The following is a 24638-nucleotide window of genomic DNA, read 5'->3' as shown; positions in this document are numbered from 1 at the left end:
ATTACATGGACGCTAGAATGAACTAGTCAGGTAGTTTCTGAACTAAAAACACCCATTTTATTTAATGTTTTCTACTTTTGCAGGTCTTCATTTGTGAAAAAATTAAATAAAAACCCCTCTTTTCCATTCACTTTAATATTATGTGTATATATATGAATAATTATGAACTACTTTGTCTTGGTGCATCACATGAAATCCCAATAAAATACACTGAAGTTTGTGGTTGAAATCTGACAAAAACAAAAATAAAATTCAAGGGATATGAAGACTTTCGCATGGCTTAGGCAAATCTCCACAAATCTCCACCTCCCACAGTTTACTTTCATGAATCGATGTCCGCCAGCATGCACTGTACTCCTTCGACTTCACATGTAGGAGTCGAAGCGCTCAAATGTGTTGTAGTTAAAGCCTAGAAGAGCGGCGTGTTTTCACAGGGAGGCAACCTAATCCTCAAGAGCTCCAACGTGACATTTAAAACCCAGACTCTAGAGCGTCAGGAACCAGGATTCCCAGGATGGAAACAAACAACATGGCTACTGCATCTCAAGAGGCCCAGGGCAGCTCGCCGCCGCCGCCGCCACCAGCTCCCCTCCGAGCGTAGTAAAAAGGGTAGGCTGGCTGGTCGGAGCGCGGAGGGAAAGGGTCTCCAGGGGCGCTTAGGCTCTGCGAGACGGACCAGAGGATAGCTGCACCATGGATTAGGGCCACAGTGGCCCATTGTTAATTGGGCGCCATGTGTGAAAGCTACAGAGAGATTAGTTTGTACAGCTGCTGCCATTTGTCATAACTGCCTTTAACAAGACACATATGGCAATCCCGAGTTACAGCCAGAGGTTTTGCAAAAAGAAGAGAGAGAGAGAGAGACAGAGAGAGAGAGAGAGAGAGAGAGAGAGAGAGAAAAAAGCAGGGAAAATGTCTAAAACATTTGCAGAACAGGCCTGTTTAAGCAGATGGAGATGTTCCTCCTCGGAAACACCGAGCAAACCCGGCCGGGATCCCATGGAGGGAAATGATGAGGTTGTGCATTCTTCATCCAAAGGTCAGGAAGGGTTTTCTCCAACAACTTCTCAAGAAGAGCGAGGCCAGTTAAAAGTGAAAATCTGTTGTTACATCACAGCAAACCTGAAATTAGCCAGGATCTGTGTTTTATTTGCACGCACCAGACTGTTTTAGCCTGATAACTCATTATAAAAGGGTAGAGTTGTTTTTTTGGTGCAAATCCGCAAGCATAATTGTCGGTTGTAGGTACGCACACATGTTGAAGGCCTAATTACAATCTACACATGGTAAATCTGGAACAAGCTTTTAAAAGACTCTCACTTTCCGTGTTTTCCCTCACAGATGTCAGAGCACTAAAGAGCAGCCGCTAACAGACTCTAAACGCCACGTTTTAAACTGCTAGTGTGTAATAATCTAATGTTTGAAGTCGATTTGTTTCTGCACGCAGAAGATTAAAGGCATATGTAAGCAATAGCGTGTCTTAACGTGCATTTTTTGCATTTAAATTAAGGAGAGGTTTCCTCAGAGTTGTAACCAGTTGGAGCCCTGAGACGTTGGCGAAAGGAGGGAAAAACTGGAGGGCATTTCAATAAATCAGAGGCGAAGTTGCACAGGGTTGGTAACAAACTCTTCTCTTCCTCGAATGAAAATCAGGGCCTAGTTAAAGGGCTCTGCCTAAAAGTCAACACAGACCCGAACCAACATTTTTAAACCATAAAAAACAATCCAAACTTTGATTAAAGGTTTTGATTGTCGGTCTGAATTCAAATCTAACGGGACTGCAGCGAATTGAGATTTTACGGTCGTACCGTTATTGCCTGCGAATGTTTTTTTTACCTCTGACATCGATATTAAACCTCCTATTATGTTTACGTAAGAACAAAAGATTCATTAGGAAAGAGTGAATATTATTTGTTCTGCAGAAAATCTGTAACATCTGCTGTTTTGGTGTTCCTGAAGTGAAGGATTTTTATGTAGTTTCTTTGTAGTTTCAGTGTTTCCCAATTACGTCAGAGCGTTTATTGGGTTTTGTTGCAGGTACATAACCTTTCCTACAATAATTGATCAATTAAAGTAGGATTTTCTATTCAACCACATTAAAAATGGGGCTTGATTTGATTAACCACATTCAGACATTAATAGACATCTTCATCTCGATGTCTTGACTTTATAGTATCTAGATTTTCCGCAGAAGTGACTAACTCGCAGTACTTCTTACTTTGGCTACACTGCTGCCTCCACTGTACTTGATGTGAAGTTATATTTCATGATTGATGTGGCGAGGAACAAAAAGACACATTTACCATCATACACAAGCACAAAGGACACAGTGAAGCAGGATCCCTCTGCTCTCCAGGAGTGGCAGAAAATTATGCAACCAGTACTTTTGGACGGGGTTTAATGAGGAAAATGTATCGCAAAATTCCTTGCAAATATTTCAAAAGTAACAACAAAATCAGTGATTTTGAGTGCAAAAAAAACAAAAAACAAAAAAAAATCACAAAATCCTGGAGGAACTGTAATATGTTACAGCTGCGTGTGAGGGACCACAATGTCACTCTATCTACATCTCTGTTTCATAAAACCTTGGTCACTTTAGGACCACAGGAATGGTTTAAAGTTATTTGGCCCGCATCTTTGAAAGTGGAGTTTGCATACTCTCCGTCTGCATAAGGTGGTTTTCTCACTGTACTCCCAATTCCCACAGTCCACAGTCTCTGCTGTTAAGCAGTCATTTTCTTAAAAGGGATGCTGACCCACAGGTTAGGGCAACAAAGTAAGATGCTCAGAGTCCTCCAACTTTGAGTAGGTAAGGGTGTTATCATGAACGCAAACCTTAAAGAACCCAAAGATCTTCTGCTATGACAGTTGTTTTCCAAACTTGGCACTATTTCTAGGAGTCAAACTGGCATATGCGAGGGAGGAGCGCACGTCTTCTGACAACTCAATGGGGTTCCTGATGAATCAGTCCCAAGCAGGCCGTTCCCAAACTTTAAACCCCGTAACCCCTCGACGACCTGCTGCATCGACTTTGAAAAGAAATCCTCTGGAGGATTCAACCCGACAACCCCCGCCCAACCTAAGGGTCCAAACAACAACAACAACAACAAAACGCTCGGCCTAAAGTACACTTCGCACAGCAGTGCAACGACGGGCCTTTCTTCTGCTGTCTCGCCCGGGTCTCGTCGAGCCGTCGCAGCAATGGGGCGTACTGTACCGAGAGACAAAAGAAGAGACACCCATCACTCTGAGCCTCGGATCGGCCCTGTCTGGACTGAAAAGAGGCTTTGACGGCGTAAAGAAGGGTGTGCATGTGGGGGGCGATGCAGGGAGAAGTCAGTGTCTCCTGGGAAACCAAAGTGATTGTCTGTTCCTGCTCAAAGTTCCCCCATAACACCTCACCTACCACCCCTTCCCATTCTCTCTCCCCTTCATTAGTCGTTCAGCAGCCTCCGTCCGGGCTAAAAGGAACTGGCTTTTGCATGAAAGTCTCATTCTGATACTTGAGGGTCCTTTTCTCCTGACCAACTTGAAAAAAAGAAAAAAAAAAACATCCTCTTACAAGTTCTCTGACACTTTTGTGTCTCCCGTCTGAACCTTCTTATCCCTCTTTTCAGCCCAGATCCTGCTGTCTTACTTGATCAGTCTTGCAGGCAGATGGGACAACACCAAGTTTTTCCAAGCAGTTGCGCTTCTCCGTTAAAAAAGAAGAGAAGGGCAGTCTCTGGATGGAGAAGCTCAGGCAGAGGGGAGAGGGTCTGCTTTGTGAGGAAGGACAGTGAGGTACGGTGTGGTGGCTGGGACAGGGGGGTGAATGTACCCATTTGTCTTCATTTGGGGAGGACTGGCAGACAGGGGGTGGGGGTGGGAAATTTATCCGGTGTGGGGGGAGTGGGAGGTGCTGGTCCTCCAGTCAAGTGGCCTCAGGGGGATTTGAAATGCATTTGGGGTCCTTGGGAAAAGCCTGGGAAAGTGTTGGGAGGCTGAGATCTTAACCGTGGACTAATGACACGAACTGCAGTCCTTCAACAAGAGCGTCCGAAAAATGCAAAAACTCCATCTCCTCCTGAACTACATGGAAAAAGACTCTCCAGCAAAAATACTTTTAGCTTGCATTGCCAAAAAAACAAACAAAAAAAAAGTCCTTGTCCCATTTTTGGATGCAACAGGGCAAACTGTGACCCAAGCACATTAAACACAGCGTAGCGAAGCAGGAGAGGGAGTTGTAAATTTAGCCAGGAGAAAAAAAAAGAGAAGCAAAGCATCCACATTTCTCCGTGGCCTCTGCTCCGGGCTGCCTTGTTTCCATGGAAATTTATGTACACAGGGAACACAAAAGAGGGCTAAGGAGGTAACACGGCCTGTTTAAGCCTTGAGGTATTTGCTCGAGCAAAGCCCCGCTGCTAATAACACAAGCCTCATACTGAGCCAGGCAACCTGGCTGCTCTGCACCCAGGTCGGTGTTGGAGAGGGAGCAGGAGGGGAGAGGAGGGGAGAGGAGAGGAGAGGAGGAGGCCGAGGGAAGTCAGAAACCAAGCAAAGATCCCAGAGAGGAGATGAAGGTAGGGAGGCATTAGAAAACCGAGCAAAGAAAGAGCGCATTGCAAAACATAAATAGCTCCCGGGAAAAAGGATCGGGAAGACATTTAGTGGGAAGCGGAAATCAATAAGGCAAGCGGTGAAGCTGGGAGGGAGTTCTAAGTGGATTAGATTGAGAGAAAGTGTTCGATAGGTTATGGCTCTGAGAGAGACGTAGCGAGACACCACAGGCTCTATTGCATACTAATAAGGAAGACCGAAGGAAAGCTAAAGGGAAGGGTTGCGCAGTTCACTGCGGAGATCTCTTCCATACGGCTTTTTCCTGGAATTGTAGCTTAAACTCTTTTTTTTTCTTCCCTAAATTAAAATTCATCTCCAAGTATCAAAGTCTGTTTGGCTTCTAAAAGAGAAACCTAATCTCACCAAGCAAATTTAAAAATTAACTTGAGGTTGGCCCCGGTGTCTTTGCAACACGCTCCTGGCGTGATCTCAGCCACTGTTTCTCTGGCCAAGCGCCTGGGTCTAGGACAGCTGTCATGGGTCGCAGACTCAGACTTGAGGGGAAGCCAGGGAGCGAGAAAAAAAAAAAAAAAAGAAACTTGGAAAAAGAAGCAGAGAGAGAGAGAGAAAGAGAGAATCATTCGGCTGGCCAGCATGCCGCAGGGGTGATTTAAGGGTGAGGATAAGAGGAAGCGTGAAGGAAGGGGAGGGTTGGATGTTGTGCTTAGTCACAGACCTCCGCTGTGACCCAGAAGGTCAGACCTCACCACCAAGCGTCTGACCAACAGCTTCTGAGGCAGCCGGGTGGAAAACAACGTGCAAGCGGCTAGCTCTCACGGGGTGGCAAGCGCGCAATGGCCGGTCACAAAGATCGCAACCTGGCCGAGGGGTTGAGGGATGTGGGAGGAGGCCAGCGCTGCCTATTACTCCCCCTCACTTAGGCCAGTGAACCAAGGGACCACCAGCCAGACCAGAAGAGGAGGCAGAAGAGAGCGGGTGGGAGGGGTGGGAGCGGAGACAAACAGTTGCCAAAAGACCATGAGTGATCCTTCGACCGCTGCGGTTTGACCCTGATTGAGGAGGTCAACGAGGGGATCGCCAGACAACAAAACAAAACAACAAAAAAAAGTCTTCCTCCTCCACGTGCCATGAAACCCGTGTTCTCACTGATCTGTTTTGCTCAATTAAACTTCAGAGGACGCGCTGCCACATCCCTCCGCAGAAGTCCTGACCCCATGAGACTGGGGGGGCGGGTGACAGGACTGCTGGTGGTCGCGGGGGCCAAAGGTTAAGTCTGGAGATCGTAAAGCAGGGTCTCCATTCACATGTCAGCTTGCATTCAGAGGTAATCTATCCATTCTCTAAAACTATCGTGACGGTGTGAAAAAAAGAGAAGTTACAAAGTCAAGGTAATGATGTTTTATGGCCGTGTTAACTTTCAGCAGTGGAGTAATGGGAACGCAGCGTGACCCCGACCTCTATAGGCTTCCCAACTCAGCGTTAAAATTTATAGCTACAGTGATTACTATTTATTCGCACTTGAAAACGGACCAAAAGTCCCAACTGTAGAGCTTTATTTTTAAGGTCTGGTTGAGGAAAATTGTTTTTTCATCGACACAGAGTCTGCTTTCTCACAAATAACCAGTAAAAATATTCGTTTGACCGTGTCCTTCATGCAAACTTTCTGCTAAACTCCAGTCTGAGTGAAGACATACGCCAAGTCTGCTAAGCTTCACTCAAGCCATTAGGGATCCCTGTTTTCAATTTAGCGATCCAGCATCTCTGGACTGATCCGTTTGAAAATGTTTATTCTCTTCTGTCATCGTGATGCAAATTCTGCTGTAATCTATGAGCTTGTCAAGCCAATAAGACACACCACATTGAAAGTACCCAGACTGGAGCTCCCTAATCTGAGAGACTACTCATCACACATGTAACGGAGCCAGAAATGTACGTTTTGTTTGTGATGTCAGAAAATAATGGCCCCCCGTATCTCCTGAAGAGTTCGGGAGACATACAGTTGCTGAAAAAAAAAAAGAGAGAAGCAAAACACAAAGCGAAGCTTACAGAACCCGCGACACGTCCCGACACGATGAGTATCTGCATGCCTTGTTGCAACTATTCCATCAAGCTGTCAAAATGGATATGCAAAACACGAGCACAGGTGTGGAGAGGAGATGATTGAAAGAAGAGACGGGAAAAGAACTGCACTTCTGGTTTAATCAGATAAAACGGTGCAGCGGAGTGACTATACAGAACGTGTGTGTGTGTGTGTGTGTGTGTGTGTGTGTGTGTGTGTGTGTGTGCGTGCGTGCGTGGGGTTGTGTGTGTGTGTATGTGAGAAGCTAGGAGTCGGTTTGAACAGCCAGTTGGCACAACGGATGCCATGAATCCCGACCCCCTCCTTCCCTCATTCCAGGCCCTCAGCCTACTTCCCAGCGGGCATTCATCTGGGCATGCACATGGGCGCTGCAGCCGAGCCTGGCTAAACGCGTCTGTGCCCCAGAACAAGGGGGTGAATTTTTGTGAGTGCCCTCTCAAAATTCACCGGGGACTCTCGCTGCCAACCTGCCGACCTTTCTCAGGCACGAACCAGCGGGGATTAGCGGCAAAACCCGCTCGAAACGTACATGCTTTTTCTTTTTTTTATTTCTTTATTATTATTTTTTTTTAAAACGCCGACGAGAAAATAAAGGCGGCGAAATGATTTCTGTTGCTCGATTACGCAGCTCAGCAGAGCGGGACGCAAAAAAGAACAATATATTAAAAGCACAGTCTGAACAGTGGATACTCTTTCAGCCGGAGCCTGATTTTGCTGGTTTCTTTGTGTTTGATTGTATGTTTGTTTGTTTCATGCAGTTGCAGCTGAACAAAAGGCGGCGGCGGCTTCCATTCTGCCACCATCGGGGGGGAAAAAAAAAAAACAACTTTCCAGTGTGCCCACCGCATTGCGGATGCCAACCGACGAATCAAAGGCACGCTGCACGTAGACAAAAGAGGGTTTGATGCCAACCTCCGAACCTCTAACAACCGTCGGGCGGCGATCCGCCCTGCCTCCCTGGCACCGTGTGGAACAAAATGGCGGCGCAGCGCTTTGCCGTCCACAACATGGCTGCGCCGTCTGAGTTTGGGCACCGCTTGGCGACTTAAAGGAAAAGGGAAAAGACTTTTTATTTTTGCAACAAAAAAAAAAACTAAACTCACAAGTGGAACAAATAAATGTACACGTTTTTCAATTCTTGTAGTGAAAACACTAAAAATGATCATTAAAATTAAAATAAAAAAACCCAAACATCTTTCTTAGGAGAAATATTGACAGCTAAAAGAGAGGGAATAAAAAAAAAATAAAAACCCCTCGCTAAAAAGAGCGCCGTTGTTTTAAATGTTGGCAAGGAGCGGTTAAAACGCAGCAGATGCAGAACAAGGGGAGCGGTGGCATCCTACAAAGGACACAAAAGGAGGGTCTGATGCCAACCCCGGTGCCAGTGGCAACCATTATTGTCTCCGTGCTGTGCCTTCTGCTTTCCCTGGCACTTATCAAACACAAAATGGCGCTCAGGATTTGATGGTAATGAGCTAGCTAGAACCACCGTTCCTCCTCTCAGTGGCAGAGCGTTTCGATGCTGCGGCTACAGATTCAGTGAAAGGGGATTTCATCGTGGAGCAAACCCAGGAGGGGAGGCATTCCTGTGCTGTCAGCAGAGAAAAGGAACTTTAGAAGAGTGAGACCGACGAGGTATGAGGAAATGAAGGAGTCGCATTTGGTCGGATGGCTGCTGAAATTACAACTCGTCACACTCAAAGTTGCAAAATCACAGAGAATTTTAGCAAAAAAAAAAAGTTAAGTTATTTTTCTTTGCTGCTAGTTTTCACGTGACAAAGTGTGAAAACTGAAGAGAAAAATAAAATCTCTCTGACTATAAATTTAATCTCAAATAGGTTAATTTAATCTTTTTTCAATTTTAGGAAATTTATTCGACAGCTTACTTGAATTTATTCCAACACAATATGCAATACGTAGAAATACTCAACTCTTAAATAAGGTTTTAAGAAATTAACTAAATGTGACAATTCAGCACAAATCTAAAGGTGTGTTTAGAAATAAGAACAAAAAAAATCTGAGGTGATCAGAATTTTTCTGCCTGATACTCAAGATTTATGTCATGAAAGCTAAAAAAAAAAAAAAAGTTCAGTTTCATCAATGGAGGATTTTAATTTTGAATCCAACAAAAAAAAAGGGATGCTCCCATTAATTTCATTTATATTATTTTATATAAATGCGTAAAAATAAACCTTTTGCTTGATGCATTCACAGACTAAAATTAGTGGGAAATTTCAGTTTTCATGCATTTCATTAAAAAAGCAATAAAACGTGTTTTTTTATCTATATTTTACCTGCTATAACCAGAACAATTACAAATACTCTGATTCAGATCTCTAAAACTAAATCAAAATTAAAAAAAATATCATTATTTTCTAAATTATTTCTGTTCAAAACAATCTGAGCTCATAGTAATTTAAGATGCTAAATGTTTCTATGTCAGCATGAATGTTCCTACTTGGACGTGTTCTGATATAAATTAAGAAAGAATTGAGATGGAGAAACACATATCTTAAAAATCCTGTCTTGATCGTGATTTCTAGTCTTTTTTGGAGGTTAGATCTGCTGAATTCAATATTAATCGACTTGTATTTTTTCCCCCCAGCGTCTACAACTTGTTCTCCAGAAGGTTGACGAAGGTTCGCAGTTTAAATCTGACAGGAAATGAAGAGATTATGGGAATATTCCCGTTAACGTCTCACATTAATTTAATCAACACATTAAAGGACCTGCTAGGGTAGATGATTTTCGGAGTAAGAATAATGTGGGAACTTAATTTTAAGAAATTTAATGAATGGGGTGAAAAATCTATAATTTTCAGCATCATTTTAGTGTTTTCAATCATCAGGATCAATCAGCTTTACATTAAAATGCTCAGACTCTTTATTGCCACAGAAGTTGCCTGAATTGTTTGATGATGAGACCTAATCGGAATTAACGTTACTAATTTCGAATCTGTCTGTTTGGTTGGATTCAAACAAATGCCATAAGGCAATATTTGTTACGAATTGAGGATATTTTGAAATTTGTAACTGAATTGAGTTTGTTTGACCTGCCAAAATCCAGTCAGAGCTTTTTAAGGGGAAAACTGGTCCAATTCTTATGGCTGAAAATTGAAAAAATAATTCATGCTGTTTCCTCAACAGCAAATCTATAGATAAAGAAATTATTTTTAAAAAATAAAAAAAATCCTGATCCATGCTGCTCTCTTGCTTTCTATTAAAACCAACGAGTTTTTTTAAGATTTAAAAGAAAACGTAATTTTGACCCGTAATAATCAGAAAATAATCCACTTGTGCCGTCCTGCATTTGTGCAACAGCTTTCTGTAAACGTCAGTGTTTATCCGGCCCGACAGGCAGAACTGAAGGGTGTGTGTGTGTGTTGGTTTGTGCAAGCCAGCGTGGCTCCGTGTGCAGACAAACACACACACTCTGCAACAATGGCTTGACATGAGCAGGAGCTGGAGCTGGAGCTGCTGCTGCTGCTGCTGCGGCTGCTAAGACCAAGTTAGAAATGTTTCGTATTGGAAACACATTTAGTTTAGTTTTTTTTTTTTTTTTTTTTGCTCAATAATGAGCCGTTCATGAAAAAAAAATAAAAAAATGAATGTGTTTCAGCAGTTCTGCTGCTCACATTTCTGGTGTTTACTTGTCTGGCACAAACAGCGATGACCGCAGCCCAGACTGAGTCAGAAACTAACACATGTGACCCCTGACCTCACCAAACCATCACACAAACACATCTATATATACACCCGCACACACACACGCGTACACGCACGCACACACAGTCTGAGGTTGAACGTACCTTGGTCCTGGACATAGTATGCTAGAAACAAGTCCAGCTCCTTGACCGATACTGTTATGTGGTGAGGCTGGACACAAAGTGCTGGGTTGGTGCAATGTGGAGACTTGACAAGCCGCTCGCCGTCCGTACTTTCCAGAGGGATGCCCTTGAAGAGGATGACCATCACCAGGTCCAGGCGCCAGACTTTGTCGGCCTGCCGCAAGCAGTCGATCCGGCGGATCTTGCCCTTCTGGTCCGGGTTGGACAGAACGCAGCACGGCGGCTTCTTGCCCGTCACGCTCAGGACAAAGTCCTCCCGGTACTCCTGCCGAATGTCCTTCCGCAGCTTGGCCAGCAGCCTGGAGGCCCACTTCTGCTTGACCTCGGGCTTCTCACCCAGGAGCTCGTCCTTCACGGCGCGCTCCTCGTCCTTCGACATCCGCTTCTCGTGCTTCTTGAAGTACTTGCGCTTTCGGGCTTGCAGGTTGAACCACGTGTAGGCGATGGCACGGACGTGAGGGAGGAGCGCCTCGATGAAGGGATGAAATTCATCCTGGAGGGGTCGGAGGGGAAAAGAGAGGGAAGAAATTTAATCATCTCAGTAAAAAAAAAAAGGGTTTTTTTTTATTAACAGGAGGGACGTCAGATCACGAATAAAATAATTTTGTGTTTTACTATTTTTCTGCAAGTCTGACAAAAAAAAAAAATAAAATCTCATCATTTTTGTCAGGATTTGTATTTTCTGGTCATGCTGCGGGCCACTCATCAAACTCTCCCTCTTCCACAGTGAACTTATCCCGTGTCACTAAGAACAGAGGATGAGCTTCTGGACAGGATGGAGTCACAGAGTCCCATGTTAAGACGGTTCTTCTTCACAGACAGACAGAAAACGACACGTCAGCTGTTTTTATGCATTTTCATACAAAAACTCAGGTGATTTTTTATTTTTTTTTTACAAAACTAATCTATAACTTCTAAATATTTACAAAGCTTTTTTATTCTAATAAGTTATTCTAAGATTAGAAAAAAATATGAGATTTTTAACACGACTGACTTTTCCCACTGTGATAGGCATACTTTGAAAACTTTGATAAAAAAAAAATTATTATATATTGTTTGGGAACAAAAAAACAACAACTTTGGGGCAATTTTTTTTTTTGCATTTGATGAGTCTCTTTAGATTCTATTTAATTTTTTTAAATAAGGGTAACGTGTCAGTAATCCTGACACAGTTTTCATGAACTCCTGCTCTTTGTCGTCAGGATGGTGCGAACAATCCGGTCACAAACTGCAGCTCCTCCAGGTGAGAAACGGAAACGTGGAATTATCTTAGCTTTCAGGTCATTAAAATGTCAAATTTAATAAGCGTAAGCAGCAACCGCCCCCCGCCCCAACTCCCCCCATCCTCCTCCTCTTGTTTAAGCAGGCTTTTGAGGAGTCAAACCACACATTGTTCTTTTTGAAGGCAGTCAGGCAAAGCGGGCGATGGGAAACCACAGAAATCCACTCTCAGTGTACGAGTGTGTGTGTGTGTGTGTGTGTGTGTGCCTGCATGCCGCTGGAAGCCACATATCGTCTCTGCACAGTCAAACTTTGCTTCAGCGTCCAAATCGCACGATGTAATCATTCGTCAGCCGAAGCGGAGAGCGGCTTTGTTAGTTTTAAAAGCGAGATGTCACGCTGAGGGAAAACCGTGCAGCCTTCCATTTGGAGGGTTTTGCAAAAATGATCATCGGAGCTTATTTTAAATGTCACCTCCGATAAAAAAAACGACGAAAGTAAACTTTGAAATTCTACCAAATGTCCTGAAAAGAAGCTCTTTCTACAAAAAAAAAAGAGAGAGAGAGAGAGAGAGAAAAAAATATGCTTCTTGTTCAAGAAACGACTTCAAATATTTCAACAACAGTCATTATTATTTTTTTCTTTAAGCGGGCTAACAAAGCCTAGAGCTGTGAAGATAAATGACTTGGCCAGGGCCTGAGCGGCGCACTTCAGTTAGAGCCATAAAAGCACAATCCTCTTAAGCACAAACTAAACCGCATCTCAGTCAATCACTAACTTATGCCAAGTAAAATATAAACAGTCACACTGAGTCAGCCAAAACAGTCTGCAGCAACCCCTGTCCAAGCGCTGAATCAACCTTATCGGTGCATGTGATCTTCCTGAAGAGAAAGTAGCCTTATCTTCTCCCAGCACCACTGAAGAGGGTTTTTTTTTTATTGGAATAAAAAATAATAACACATACTTCTCTGGGAACGGGGCTGCGGGGACACGTAAAGAGCAGAGCGGGTTAGCCACGGCAAGCGTGTGGAAAAAGTTAGAGGAATGGAGCAAACGTGCGTAATGGAGGCAAACTAATGAGGAAGCTTATCAAAGACTAACTCAATACACAGATAAGGATGGAATCAAACAGAAATGTAACTGCATTGTCACACAGTGGGGAGATTCAGGTGTCACAGCAGCAGGTTGAGGTAAGTGGGAGCATATGAGGGGGAAAAAAACAAACAACTTTGAATCTAAGAAATCCAGAAATATGAGAACTGAAGCACTAATAGATGTGATTTTTTTTTTTAATACACAACTAGAGTGATTATTTTAAGAAGAATTGAAATAACTTGTTGTTTGAGTGTTAAAATTGACACACTGCCAAAGCTTCATTCATTGTTGATGTAAGATACGGCATTTCGCCGTGGAGACAATTTCTTTTGTTTGTTTGTTTCTTTTGTGGGTTTTTTTTTTACAGAAAAACTAGCAAATTATTCACACTTCTGCAAAATACACTTCTGTAAGCTAAAATGACACCAACTTTACTGAAATATTATAATTTAATTTGAACAAGAACTAAAAAAAATAGTAATAAAAATTGTTGCAAAATAGAGCCACAACAGCAACTGTAGTAATCATTCAAAGCAGTTTATGTAAGCCTGGAAACGACTGTTTGGGTTTTTTTCCAGCTCAGCTGGCACCGATGCCCTATAAGCACATTCATTTTACAGCTGAATTTAAAACACCAGGCACATTTCAACTACAAGCCTAATCAGTCACTGTAAAGCGATTTGTTTGTTATTTAAACAGTTAAATGACTGGATTCAGGACGGTTCTGCACTGCTGAGGCAACGCACGGCACGCCACTCCACTCCACCGTTTGTGATTCTTTTACAGTAAAGCTGCTGCATTCTGCACTGGATAATTGGTTTTAATGATCCTGCTGCAGATTTAAGTATGCATTCTGATGGAAGGAAGAAAAGAAAAAAAAACTCCAAGCAAGTGTAATTTAAGGACATTAAATAAAGGAGGTGAACTAAATAAGTAAACTTTGAATGATTTTAGAAACATGCACTGGGGATTGCACAACTGAGCAGTGACATAAATTACAGTTCATCCTTCATTTTATTCGAGGTAAGTAAATAAATTAGTGTCTGATTTTACAGTCAAACTCTGTTATTGTTTTTGACGTGGTAGTAATTATACCATATAAATTACAATAAAAGCCCTAAAGTAATTAGTTAATATTTTATCAATAATAACTCCTTTATGTTCAGGTTTTTTTTTAATTAATAAAAAAAAAAGAGTTTCCAACATTGCAGATTCAGAGCGCGCATACAGGACCTTGTATCCAACCTACATGTGCCAAACTCGCTCCAACTACATACTTTACAAAACAAGCAAGACAATAATAATTAAAAAAAAAAAGAAATGAGAAGAAACAGACACGAGTACCTGAGTTAGACAAATCGGAGAATACATGTCGAGACGGCGCTGAGCACACTGAGAAAGAAAAAGTGATTGTAGGTGGACTAATTCCTCCGATCACTCCATCGTCCTGGACCGATCGGTGCGCACCATGCAAGAAGAGAGACGGTGTGTGTGCGTGTGTGTGTGTGTGTGTGTGTGTACTCGTGTGGAGCAGCAATCCGAAGGGAAATTATCCAAGAATATCCATGAAGAGTCTCGATCCAAAGATTGTCGCCACCGCGGAGGGGGGAAAAAAAATAGGACTTGTGTTTTTAATACGCAGGAGCTGGCATGTAAAAGTAGAAGAAGCAACTTGGAGCTGTGCGTGCTCCGCCGCTACGACGTGTTCTCTCTCTCTCTCTCTCTCTCTCTCTCTCTCTCGTCCTCTCTCTCTCTCTCTCTCTCTCTCGTTCTCTCTCTCTCTCTCGTTCTCTCTCGTTCTCTCTCTCTCTCTCTGCGCGGAGCTTCGCGGCGCTTCGCAGGGCGCAGAGTGCCGGGACGGTTCGCCCCCTGCTAAAAGCTTCCAGTCAGAGCCGATATGAAACCGAGCGCTTCCACCTTCAGTCGGTCCTGCGCGATTCCAGCAAATCAGATCCAACTTTTTTCCTCTCCCCTCTTTTTTTTCTAACCCCGTCCTCTCTCTCTCTCTCTGTCTCTCGCGAGCGCGTAATTACACAGTCACACCCCTCCTCCTCCTCCTCCTCCTCCTCCCTCTCCTTCTTCTCCTTCAGTCACATCCACCTCCCCCTCGGCACCTTCCCTCCTCTCCTTCAGCACACAATTCATTTACTCCCCTCACTTTGGCTGAATTATTTTATGAGCTTCGGGGACTTTGGACCAAAGCTTCGGCCACACAGGATAAAAAAAAAGCACATTTCCAACCTCCTTTCCCAGCTTAGATCGCTCCCAAGTTGAAGCAAACTTTTCATGTGCACGTCTGGGTTTTTGGCATCAACTCACTTTTTTGTTGTTGTTGTTGTTGTTGTTGTTATTGTTCTTAGGTAATAGGTTACGTTTAATAAATAACGCCCCTATATGGGTGGTGTATGATTTAGGAAAATTATCATTTACAACCAAATTAGTAAAACTCGGTAACAAACAACCAAATTTTGCATTTTTTTTTTTAAAATAGATTGCTTATGGAAATACAAAATAAATCAGTAAAAGCAAATTTTCATTTCTCTAAGCAAAAAATTCCTCTTTTGGGGGGGTTTCAAAACATAAAATAGTATTCTTACACCTCAGCACGTTTTGAGCTGAGGTGACGTCACCTCGTGACATCACATATTTTTAAAAAACGCAACAAACATTTGTTTAAAATAATAATTTCCCACGTTCTTGATTATTGATATTTGTTTTGTTGAAATAAAAAGAAAACACAGTGTAGAAGAGAAATTGCGCCCCCTATGGTAAAAAATATATAACAGACTCAGGTTTTTATTATTTTAAACTGGAGATAAGTACATTCTAATTTTTGCTCAACTGTTTTAGTTCAAATGTAGGTTGTTTTTTTTTTGTACTTTACAACAAAATCAAATACTTTTTTAAATAACTGGTTTCCAATTAGAAATTGTGAATGGATCAAAAACAAGACATTTATGTTTTTATCCATTTCTAATAGACACTTTATGCTGAGGGCGCCACTAGAAAAAGGAGGGGTAATAACTAATTCAACCTTTATTTTTATTATGTAATTGCATATTTTAAAAGGTTTACACACTTAAGACAACCTGTCTGCTAATTTTGGGGTATGAAAACAGCCCCCTATGAACCCCCCCTGCTTTGCGCCCCTGCTTCTAATAAAAATCAAGTGAAACGTGCACATAGTGTGTATATTTTTGCATGCATACGGTCGTGTTTTGCACAAAAAGGCACCTAAAGTTAAACATTGTTGCTCTGCAGCCGCACACGTGTTTCTGCGGGTCCCAGAGAGCTGTCAACAGTCCGCACAAAGTTCACACACACCAGAGGGAATGAGGAGGCTATCTGCGCCAAGTTCAGGGAACTTTCTGCTGCTTTCTCCACCACGCAGCGGCAGAAAGAACAACATATAAAGATATCGCATGAAAAAAAAAAAAAAGAAATTATACATAACACAGCGTTATCACAACATTTGAAAGCAGTAATATAACCCATGTTCACGTACCATTGCACTGTACTGCATGGATTAATGGGGGAGTCCTGGAGCCTGGTTGGAAACACACAAGCCGGTAGCTTCACATTTCTCACGCTCAACTTTGTTTGGAGCCCCTTTTCTCTTGCGGTGCAACAACAACAACAAAAAGTCAACACCGGAAGACAATTCTTGGCAGACAGAGGTGAAAAGAAGTTAGGAGCACCTCGTCTTTTTTTTTTTCTTGTTTTCCTTCCTCTTCAGGTCTCAGTTTTTGGATCGGGTTCTTTTTTTTTTCTTTTTTTTTAAGGGGGGGAGTTGAACGCGATCCAGAAGAGGCTGAGTTTTCGGCACTGGGCTGGTCTCCGCCTTCACTTTCACTGTCTGACTGACTGACTGCCGCCCCTCCGGCTCTCAGCGAACAGCCGTCAGGCTAAACAGAAGCCCCACCGGAAGACGTATGAGGCGGCTTTTCTAAATAAAAGCCCAATTAAAAGCTCACTACGGCAAAGTCTGTGATTGGTATGAATATCTCATTCCGTGGGTGAAACAGGTTGTCTCGGGCTCTTATTTTGAAAGTTCCATTTCCTGGCGGACATCTATCTGTTTCTCAGCAGCTTCACGCAGCCTCAGTTTTGTAATAGCGTTTACATTCTCGCTTCTCATTGGCCAGCAGCGGTGGCCCCGGGACCCTATGTACCCTGGGCCCCTCACTTCCGCTCGTCTGACGGGCTGTTTGCTGTTTGACAGAGCCGCTGCTGGACAGCCAGGTCAATGACGGACGGTGGCGGACATTACAACGTACTAATGAATAATAAAAAAAAAGAGTAAAAGAAAATACTACTACTAGACTACTACTAATAATAATGACATCCACTATTATTGTTATTATGACTATTTGCTATAAAGACGAACGTTTGCTTGTCTTGACTCTTTATAATACATTTATTTTATGATTTTGTAGAAGATTGCATTGAAATAAGAAAAAAACAACAAGCAGCAGTGGTGAGTAATATTGTAGCAGATGTCCTGTAATGTTATAAACAGACTCAACTTTCTTGTTGATGCCCCTATTAAGACATTTTATGCATCATAGAAGACGAAAAAATGGCATCACATGTCCTAAATGGAGGCGCCAGAGCGCATTTATTATTACAACACCAACACACTGTTTACAGTAGCTGAACGTGTCAGTGCGGTCAAGCTGAATTATTATTTGGACTCAGTTCTTCATGCAGGTAGACTTACCTGTTTAATGTGTTGCCAGATAAGAGCTCAGTCTAGTTTTCACTGATGTTATCTGATCTTTACTCTTGCCAATCAGATCCTATTTATCTTTAAAATGTTACAGCGTGGTTCACATAAAAACGTTTTTGCAATGGTTTTAACTTTAAATTGTTTTATAATTGTGTTCATTAATGCGAAGAAGGCAGGTTTAATTTAATTTGACTCCGCTGAATACTTGTACGCTTCAATATTCATCTCAAAGGGTTCGTTTGGTTAGCGAGGGTTTATCGCCACCATGTGGTAGCAAACAAAATTGCAAGTTTCTTTGGATTTCTTTATTTTCCAAAGAGAGTAATGTCTATTAAATACCGTGGTCTGGTATTAGTGTGGTGAGGCTCTTTTTCTAACATTTTTCTTTAGTATTAACAGCAAGATACTGTGCTAACTGGTTTAAGACAGAAAATGGTTTTATTCGTTTTCCTAAATATTTTATACCATAAGTTTAATAATGTATATACACATGTAAAAAAATTATTTCTTTGCAAATTGTACCCTTTACTTAAAAAATATACGTTTTTGGCCCAGAGGCTTCATTCAGTGGGAATATGAGAGCAACATGTGATAATAAAATTGTATCATCTTTGTTGGAAAACAAAAGGAATTTTTTAAAAATGCTGATAAGCTCATGCAAAAACTGAATCAGCTATCCAGGTTTACTGTATTTTTACTGAATAAATTAATATTAGAAATATATACACAGTGATTAAAGGTACATATAACTGTAACTACTGCGTTTTTGTTTTTCTTATATTGTCAACACAAGCACCAAAATATCAGACCTTACTATATGGATATGTATTTGAGGTTTGAAGATGACCAAAGCGTAGCGATTGACTGTCGCAAATCAGAACAATAACAAACAAAGGAACATAACTTACAACATACAAAGACACACAGACACACATAAGTAAAAGTAATAAAAGACTGATTATGAGACAAGAGGAATCAGCAAAGGAAAGAGAGCTGAAATACTGAGGAAAAGAATGACAATAGAAGCAGCTGAGGCAATCAGCTGACTGGGAACAGCTGAAGAAGGGAGCAAGAGGCAGACTGAGGGAAGGTGAACGATAAACACCTACAGGTTGAACTAAAACTCATAGAAACATCTAAGCAGGGAGGAAAGAGTAACACTGATCCAAGAGAGCAAAATGCAAAATCACAAAAAAAAAACAAATATTAGAGTAAATTAATAAAGTACATACAAAGAATGACCTTTTATGGCAAGACCTTTTGAACAATAATGAATACAGGGAACCAAATAGAGTATGGCAAGACATAAAGGAATATAACTAAACAACAATGAGGTGATAAAACAAAAATTGGCCAAATATGTTCGAGAGCTGGCAGCGTTAATACCACAAATCCCATAATGCTCTGCAGTGCATTGGCATGTCAATCAGGACCCACAAGCCCTTTCTTTGTCAAAGTTCGTTAGCAGCATTAGCTTAGCAGAAACTCTTCAGTGCAGACAGCAGTAATCTAAGCTTTAATGGATGTTTTCCTTCTGCACTTTTTCTTGCTGCCACAAGGCACAAGGCAAAATGAATGGTTGGATTTTCTTTAAAGAAAGCTATTATTGTTGTTGTTGTTAGTCTGTGAAAAAATGCATGCCATTGAAATGTAAGTCAGAAAGCTGCAAAATGAGAAATATTTTTTATGTCTAATGTATTTTATTTGACATTTGATTTCATATGTGCTCATAGTATTAACTCTAATTCTTGTGATTAAAAAAGAATAATGTCAAATAAATCATTATAGATAATAAAATATTAATTTTAAAAGTGGAACTAATGTTAAACAGTTTTATTGCAATATATTATTTCACTATGTAATGCTTTGAGGAATATTATTAGACAGGTTTACGTTGAAAATGACGAAACCATGCCTACGCATTTCAGAAAAACATGTTTTCAACTACATATTTTCCAGATACAAGCTGGCTACCTGCTGAAACAAGTTAAATTTGAATTCATGTTTTGTTTTGGCTGCAATGCAACCAAACAGGAAAAGTTAAAGGTGTTTAAATTATTTTTTGCAAAGCGCTGTACCTGCAAATGCTTCAAAAGACCGATCACAAAACTTTTCAGCTTTAATGACAGAATGAACGAGGATTAGACAGCTGAAATTTTGATGTCATCTGTTGCTGTTTTATTTTCTAAGAAAAAAATGTAGCACTATTTCTATAATTTATCTTCCTTGGTAGGATATTTAAAAAAAAAAAAAAAGACTCTCAAGATCCCAAATTTTGACCTAGACTTTTGACCTGACGTTGTGGAACCACAGAGCGTTCAAAGTTTAAAATGTGATCTAAAATATGCATCCCACAGAGCAAATTTTGATTTTCTCTCACTGGAATGTAGCCCAAACAAAAGGACATATCCAGGGTCAAGGTTCACCAGCAGTGAAGCTTGTGCAGGAACTGGAGTTCCTTCAAGCATCCAGAGCGAAGAATCCACCCTCAACTTAAACCCTGGAGATGGGGCGCGATAAAAAGCTCGCCTATAGTCAGACGAGTAAATAAATATTCAGAAAGAAACGTCAGGCAGTGTTGCCTCTTCAGCCTGGGAAAGGCGCGGGCAGGACAAGAGCTCTTTGTCCAGCTTTAAATTAACACAGCTGGGGCCGAAAAGAGAGGTGCACTTGAGGAAAGCTCTTCATCTAAAAGCAGGCTGGGTTCGTCCTTCGGTTGAAAAGAAAACAACACTTTTTTGTGTGTGTGTGTGTGTGCGTGTGTCCAACTTTGCTTTGTGTCTGTCTTCAAAGATCTCCAGATATCTGAAGCCAAACGACAACGTTTAAAACAAAAAAAATCACCAAGCGGATTCGTCGTAGAGCCAAGCGCGGTCCTGAAAGGTTCCTCTATGAAAACAGACTCTCGTTAGTGCGACGGCAGAAACCGCCAGGTGTGCAGACATTGTCGGTTCTGCCTCGACCCGACGTCAACAAGAAAACGAGTTACGCGGCTTGTTAGAACGCATCGTTCCAGATCTCCACTCACCATCCACCACGTCCGGGCCGACATGTCGTAACAAAGCTGCCATTTAATGGACCTCTCTGTCAGATTCCCAGCCATCGCTGAGCGCGCTCCTCGCCCCGGTGGGAGACAACACAGCTAATCAAAGGGGCATCAGTGGAGGCATGCTGGGCCACATGTAGGCCAGTCCTTCGCCAAGCTGCATCATGGGAAAATTAAAAAGAAAAAAAAAAGGATCAGCAACAGATTGACCCCAGTAACTCGAAACCTGACAGTGGTAATTAGACGTCCCCCGACTCCGCAACCTCCAACTGTCCCCCCCGCCCGCCCCGTCTCATCCTCCCACACAAACTTCCTCCCCCCGTTTCTGACTCCTTTACGCTTGTTGTGCAAATTCAGAGAGAGAAAGAAAGTTTAGATTGCTTTATTGTAGCCTTTCGAAGAGATCTTCATCAACGCTTCTCTTTGCTTTATGTTTGACCAAAATAACTTTGCATGTTGCCGTTTTTCCAGTGCCTTGCAAAAGATGCACACAACTGTTGAATGTTTTCAGATTTTGCCATGTTACAAACTTCAGTGCATTTTATTGGGCATTTTATAGGGATAATGGGGAAACAGTGAAAGGACAATAACTGATGAGTTTCTTATACTTTGTAAAACAAAAAAAAAAGTCTGAAAAGCGTGGCGTGCGTCTTTACTCAGTCCCTCTGACTCAATGCTTTGTTCAAACACTTGCATGGTAATTTTAGCCACATATCTTTGGGGGTTTTGTCTCTACTAGAGATCAACGTTTTTGCCTATTCTTCTTTGGAAAGTAACTCAGCCTCAATCGGATTAGGTAGAAATAGAAATAAGCTTCTTGTCGTATGCTCAGAAGCAACTTTGTATTGCACAAGCTCTCTTCAACAGCATCTAAAAAGTCACATACATTAAAAACAAAAACACTACAAAAAAAAAAGCCTAAATCACATTGAGTTTAAAAGCCTGAGGTGGAAAGTGTCTGGACATTTGAAGTCTTGACAGATTTTCAATTGGTCTAGTCAAACTCAGGAGGTTTGACTAGACCATTTTGAAATATTAACATGCTCTGATCTAAATGCTTCCATTGTAGCTTAAGCCGTATGTTTAGGGTTGTTTTTTCCTGCTGGAAGGTGACGCTTTATTCATGTCTTTTGCAATATGAAGTCAGCTGTTCCTGCAGTGCGATAGTGCATACCGTTTATTAACTAGATGACTACTCAAGGCACTTGATTGCACTGATTTTTATTTGAGACGAGCTCCTCTACAACCCTTCAAGGATAGGTGGATAAAGCCAATGGATTTTAATTTTAATTTTTATTTTTTTTGGAAAACATTAAACCATGTCTCATTTTCATTTCACTTCACATAAAATCCCACCCAAAGAGAATATAGTGAAGTTTGTAGCTGTAATGTAACAAAATGTGAAAACCTGAATTTGTAAGAACACCATACAGAACGGCGCTGCATGGTCACCATACTCAGTATGTAAGAGCATAAAAGCACCTGGGCACAATGAACAAATTGTGTCCAGGTGGGAAAGTTTCCATTTGAGACAGTTTTGTTTTCCGGACTATAGAAAAATAAAAACTGGAAACGTACATATATAAGCCGCACCAGGCGATAAGCCGCTGATATCTCCGCCGCACTCAAGGACATAGCAGAGGTCAGTCCTCCATCTCCAACGCCGAACCGTGGTTTCGTTCACGCCGAGTTTACGTGCAGCTCCTCTATTTCCCTCCTGTACTGCCAGATCGATAACCTTCAACTTAAAAGCTGCATCATACGAGTGTGAAGAAATTTCTCAGTCGTGCCTGCTGCTAGCATGTGCTTATTAGCATTTTTCTTCTTTGATTTTCAATTTTGACTTCCAATGATTCACTTCCTGCTAAAGAGCCCCCTGGTGGTTGAAGAAAGATAATCAGAAAAGCCGCACCGGGCTACGAGCCGTTTGGCTCAAAGTGTAGGGAAAAAGTAGCGGTTTACAGTCCGTCTTCTGTAATATAATATTAACAGAAGGCATCTGTAAAAGTGTTTGTTCAGACGGACTTGGTGCGGGGGCACCATGTTAGGACCATCTGTGTCCAGCTGTGTTTTTTTTCTTTTCTGTGAACTAAGCAGCTTTTGCGTGTCCACATAAATGTTATCTGAAAAGAGTTTTTCTCTCCTGCTGCATTCCAATCCTCCTCAGCGCGGCCGCTCGGTGGCAGCTGGATTTCCCCACAACGACTGTGGGCGGACTTGGAAAAAGTAACTTAGCATATGTAATCACACATGGTTGAAATGAGAAGGCACGAAGGCTGAATCGAATTAAAGAAAGTGTTTCTTTACTTTAGAAATAAAGATGTGGTCGGACGTTTACAAGCACATTTTCTATCAATGTGTGGAGACTTTCTGATTTATTTGAATAGCTCTTTTTCCAGTGTGCTCGTTTAAATTTATTGTGGGTATTTCACAATCCTGGGAGGATAAGTGGGTACAGACGGACGCCAAAGGTTGTTGAAAGTCTTTTAACTTGACCAAGCTCATGGTCTATTGGTGACCATGATTGCCTTTGTAAACGTGGATTTATTCAGAAGTACTCATTGGAACATTTCAGGACGCAACTTTTGAGTGGTGATCTAAGATGGAGAACTGCGGATTCTTATGGAGCCATTTCTAAACAACAGTAGATTCAGAGGTCATCGGTCCAAACAGCTGCAAGGAGGTGGACGTTACCTGGATGTGTTGAAGATCTGGAAGAAACTGTCATCCAAAGACAAAAAGAGACCCAATAGAAACAAATTACAGAGCAAAGAAAATATTCAAACTGACTTTTTTTTTTCTTTATTCGATAATAATTGAGGGAACCGAGTGGGAAAAGAAAAAGAAAATCACATCAGATTGACTGACTAATAGGGTATAAACCTGAATACTTTATCAAATATATGTTAGCGTAGTTTAATACTATGTTCATGTGCACTACAAACAGTAAAACAAGTCAGCAGCACTGTTGGTCACCATAAAACATAAAAAGAATCCAAACAAAAGAAGAACAAATCAAAGTTTTTACAGGTGAAATCTTTTGTTTACTTGAATCACTTATTAAAAGAATAAAAACTTTGATACATTCTCCGGCTGTCGGTGTGTGCCTCGTTCCTTCAGGGGAGCAAAACGGAAAACGTTTCAGTCCCTGCATGAGAGCGGCCCGCGATATTGATTTCAAGGTCGGAATCGATGCATTTCATCGTCTTGATTGGATTAGCCGTTTTAACGTCAACTTTTAATTGGATTTCACCTTTCTAAAATGACACGGTATTTGAAAATCAATAGGGCAATCAATTGAAGGAAGTTCAGCATGCGGAGCTGCAAAACGGAGGAACTCGTCGTATGACACCTGCCACGAATGGGGCCTGCTGAGGTCTAATGAATGGTGAAGACACGTTCACCCGGTTACCATGTGTGAGAGAAAATTAAAATGCAACCTTTAAGACTTTTGATGTCGGAATATTACCAGATTTAAGGAAGGATGAAGGACCTTAGTGTGAGAAAGACACCTAAGCCTGGAGGTAGATGATGGCGACCCAATAATAAATTCGGAGACTTTAATCCGAGTCTAAGCTCGGCAAAATAGGCGTAAAGCAGGCCAAGCCGCAGAACTCCAATCCCAGACAGGTAAACATGAACTGTTGGGAGGCGTAGCTGTTTATTAGGCATGTGGCTAATTATTTTTCTTTTGTTCAGCCAGATGTCATAGATGACAGAAAGAGCAGGTGGTCATTTATCTAATTAGCCCAGCAGACCCAACCATTACAACAGATTAGAAGCAGACTGCAGCAGACCGCTATTATCTATACTGGGTCCCTTCAACGCCATCATGAGAGACAAAGCTGACAAATTACATGTGTGCAGTTTTGTTAGAAACCCCCGTGTTTTTGTGACATCAACCCTTATTAAAACCCCGGCGAGCTCACAAGAGCCTCTTTTGTTGCAGGAAGTCATTTATTAACCATTTTAAAGACGTGACTTCCACTTGTGGTCTTTCTAAAAAAAAAAATATATATATATATATATATATATATATATATATATTATTAATAATAAT

At 41.6% G+C, this 24638-nt stretch overlaps 1 protein-coding gene across 5 annotated transcripts in view; it reads right to left on the bottom strand.

Annotated features, from left to right (window-relative positions):
• Positions 1 to 17008, bottom strand: part of LOC103480720 (nuclear factor 1 B-type) — a 96090-nt gene extending 79082 nt beyond the window's left edge. For 2 of the 5 annotated variants that reach the window (XM_008435878.3, XM_008435876.3), the window contains exons 1-2: positions 14148 to 14810; positions 10449 to 10980 (exon numbers count right to left, since the gene is read on the bottom strand). In XM_008435878.3, coding sequence (XP_008434100.1) covers positions 10449 to 10980; positions 14148 to 14174 — 559 coding nt within the window. In that variant the 5' untranslated portion in view covers positions 14175 to 14810. Of the gene's footprint in view, positions 1 to 10448; positions 10981 to 14147; positions 14812 to 16308 lie in introns of those variants that run through there. The other 3 variants (XM_008435877.3, XM_081599905.1, XM_008435874.3) reach the window with 3 other exon arrangements.
• Between the last annotated feature and the right edge of the window lie 7630 nt (positions 17009 to 24638).

The sequence above is a fragment of the Poecilia reticulata genome, chromosome 18 (genome assembly GCF_904066995.2).
Source record: "Poecilia reticulata chromosome 18, P_reticulata-male-v2, whole genome shotgun sequence".
NCBI classification, from domain to species: Eukaryota; Metazoa; Chordata; class Actinopteri; order Cyprinodontiformes; family Poeciliidae; genus Poecilia; species Poecilia reticulata.
Note: the sequence above shows the minus strand (reverse complement) of the source record. Positions and strands in the feature narration are given on the sequence as shown.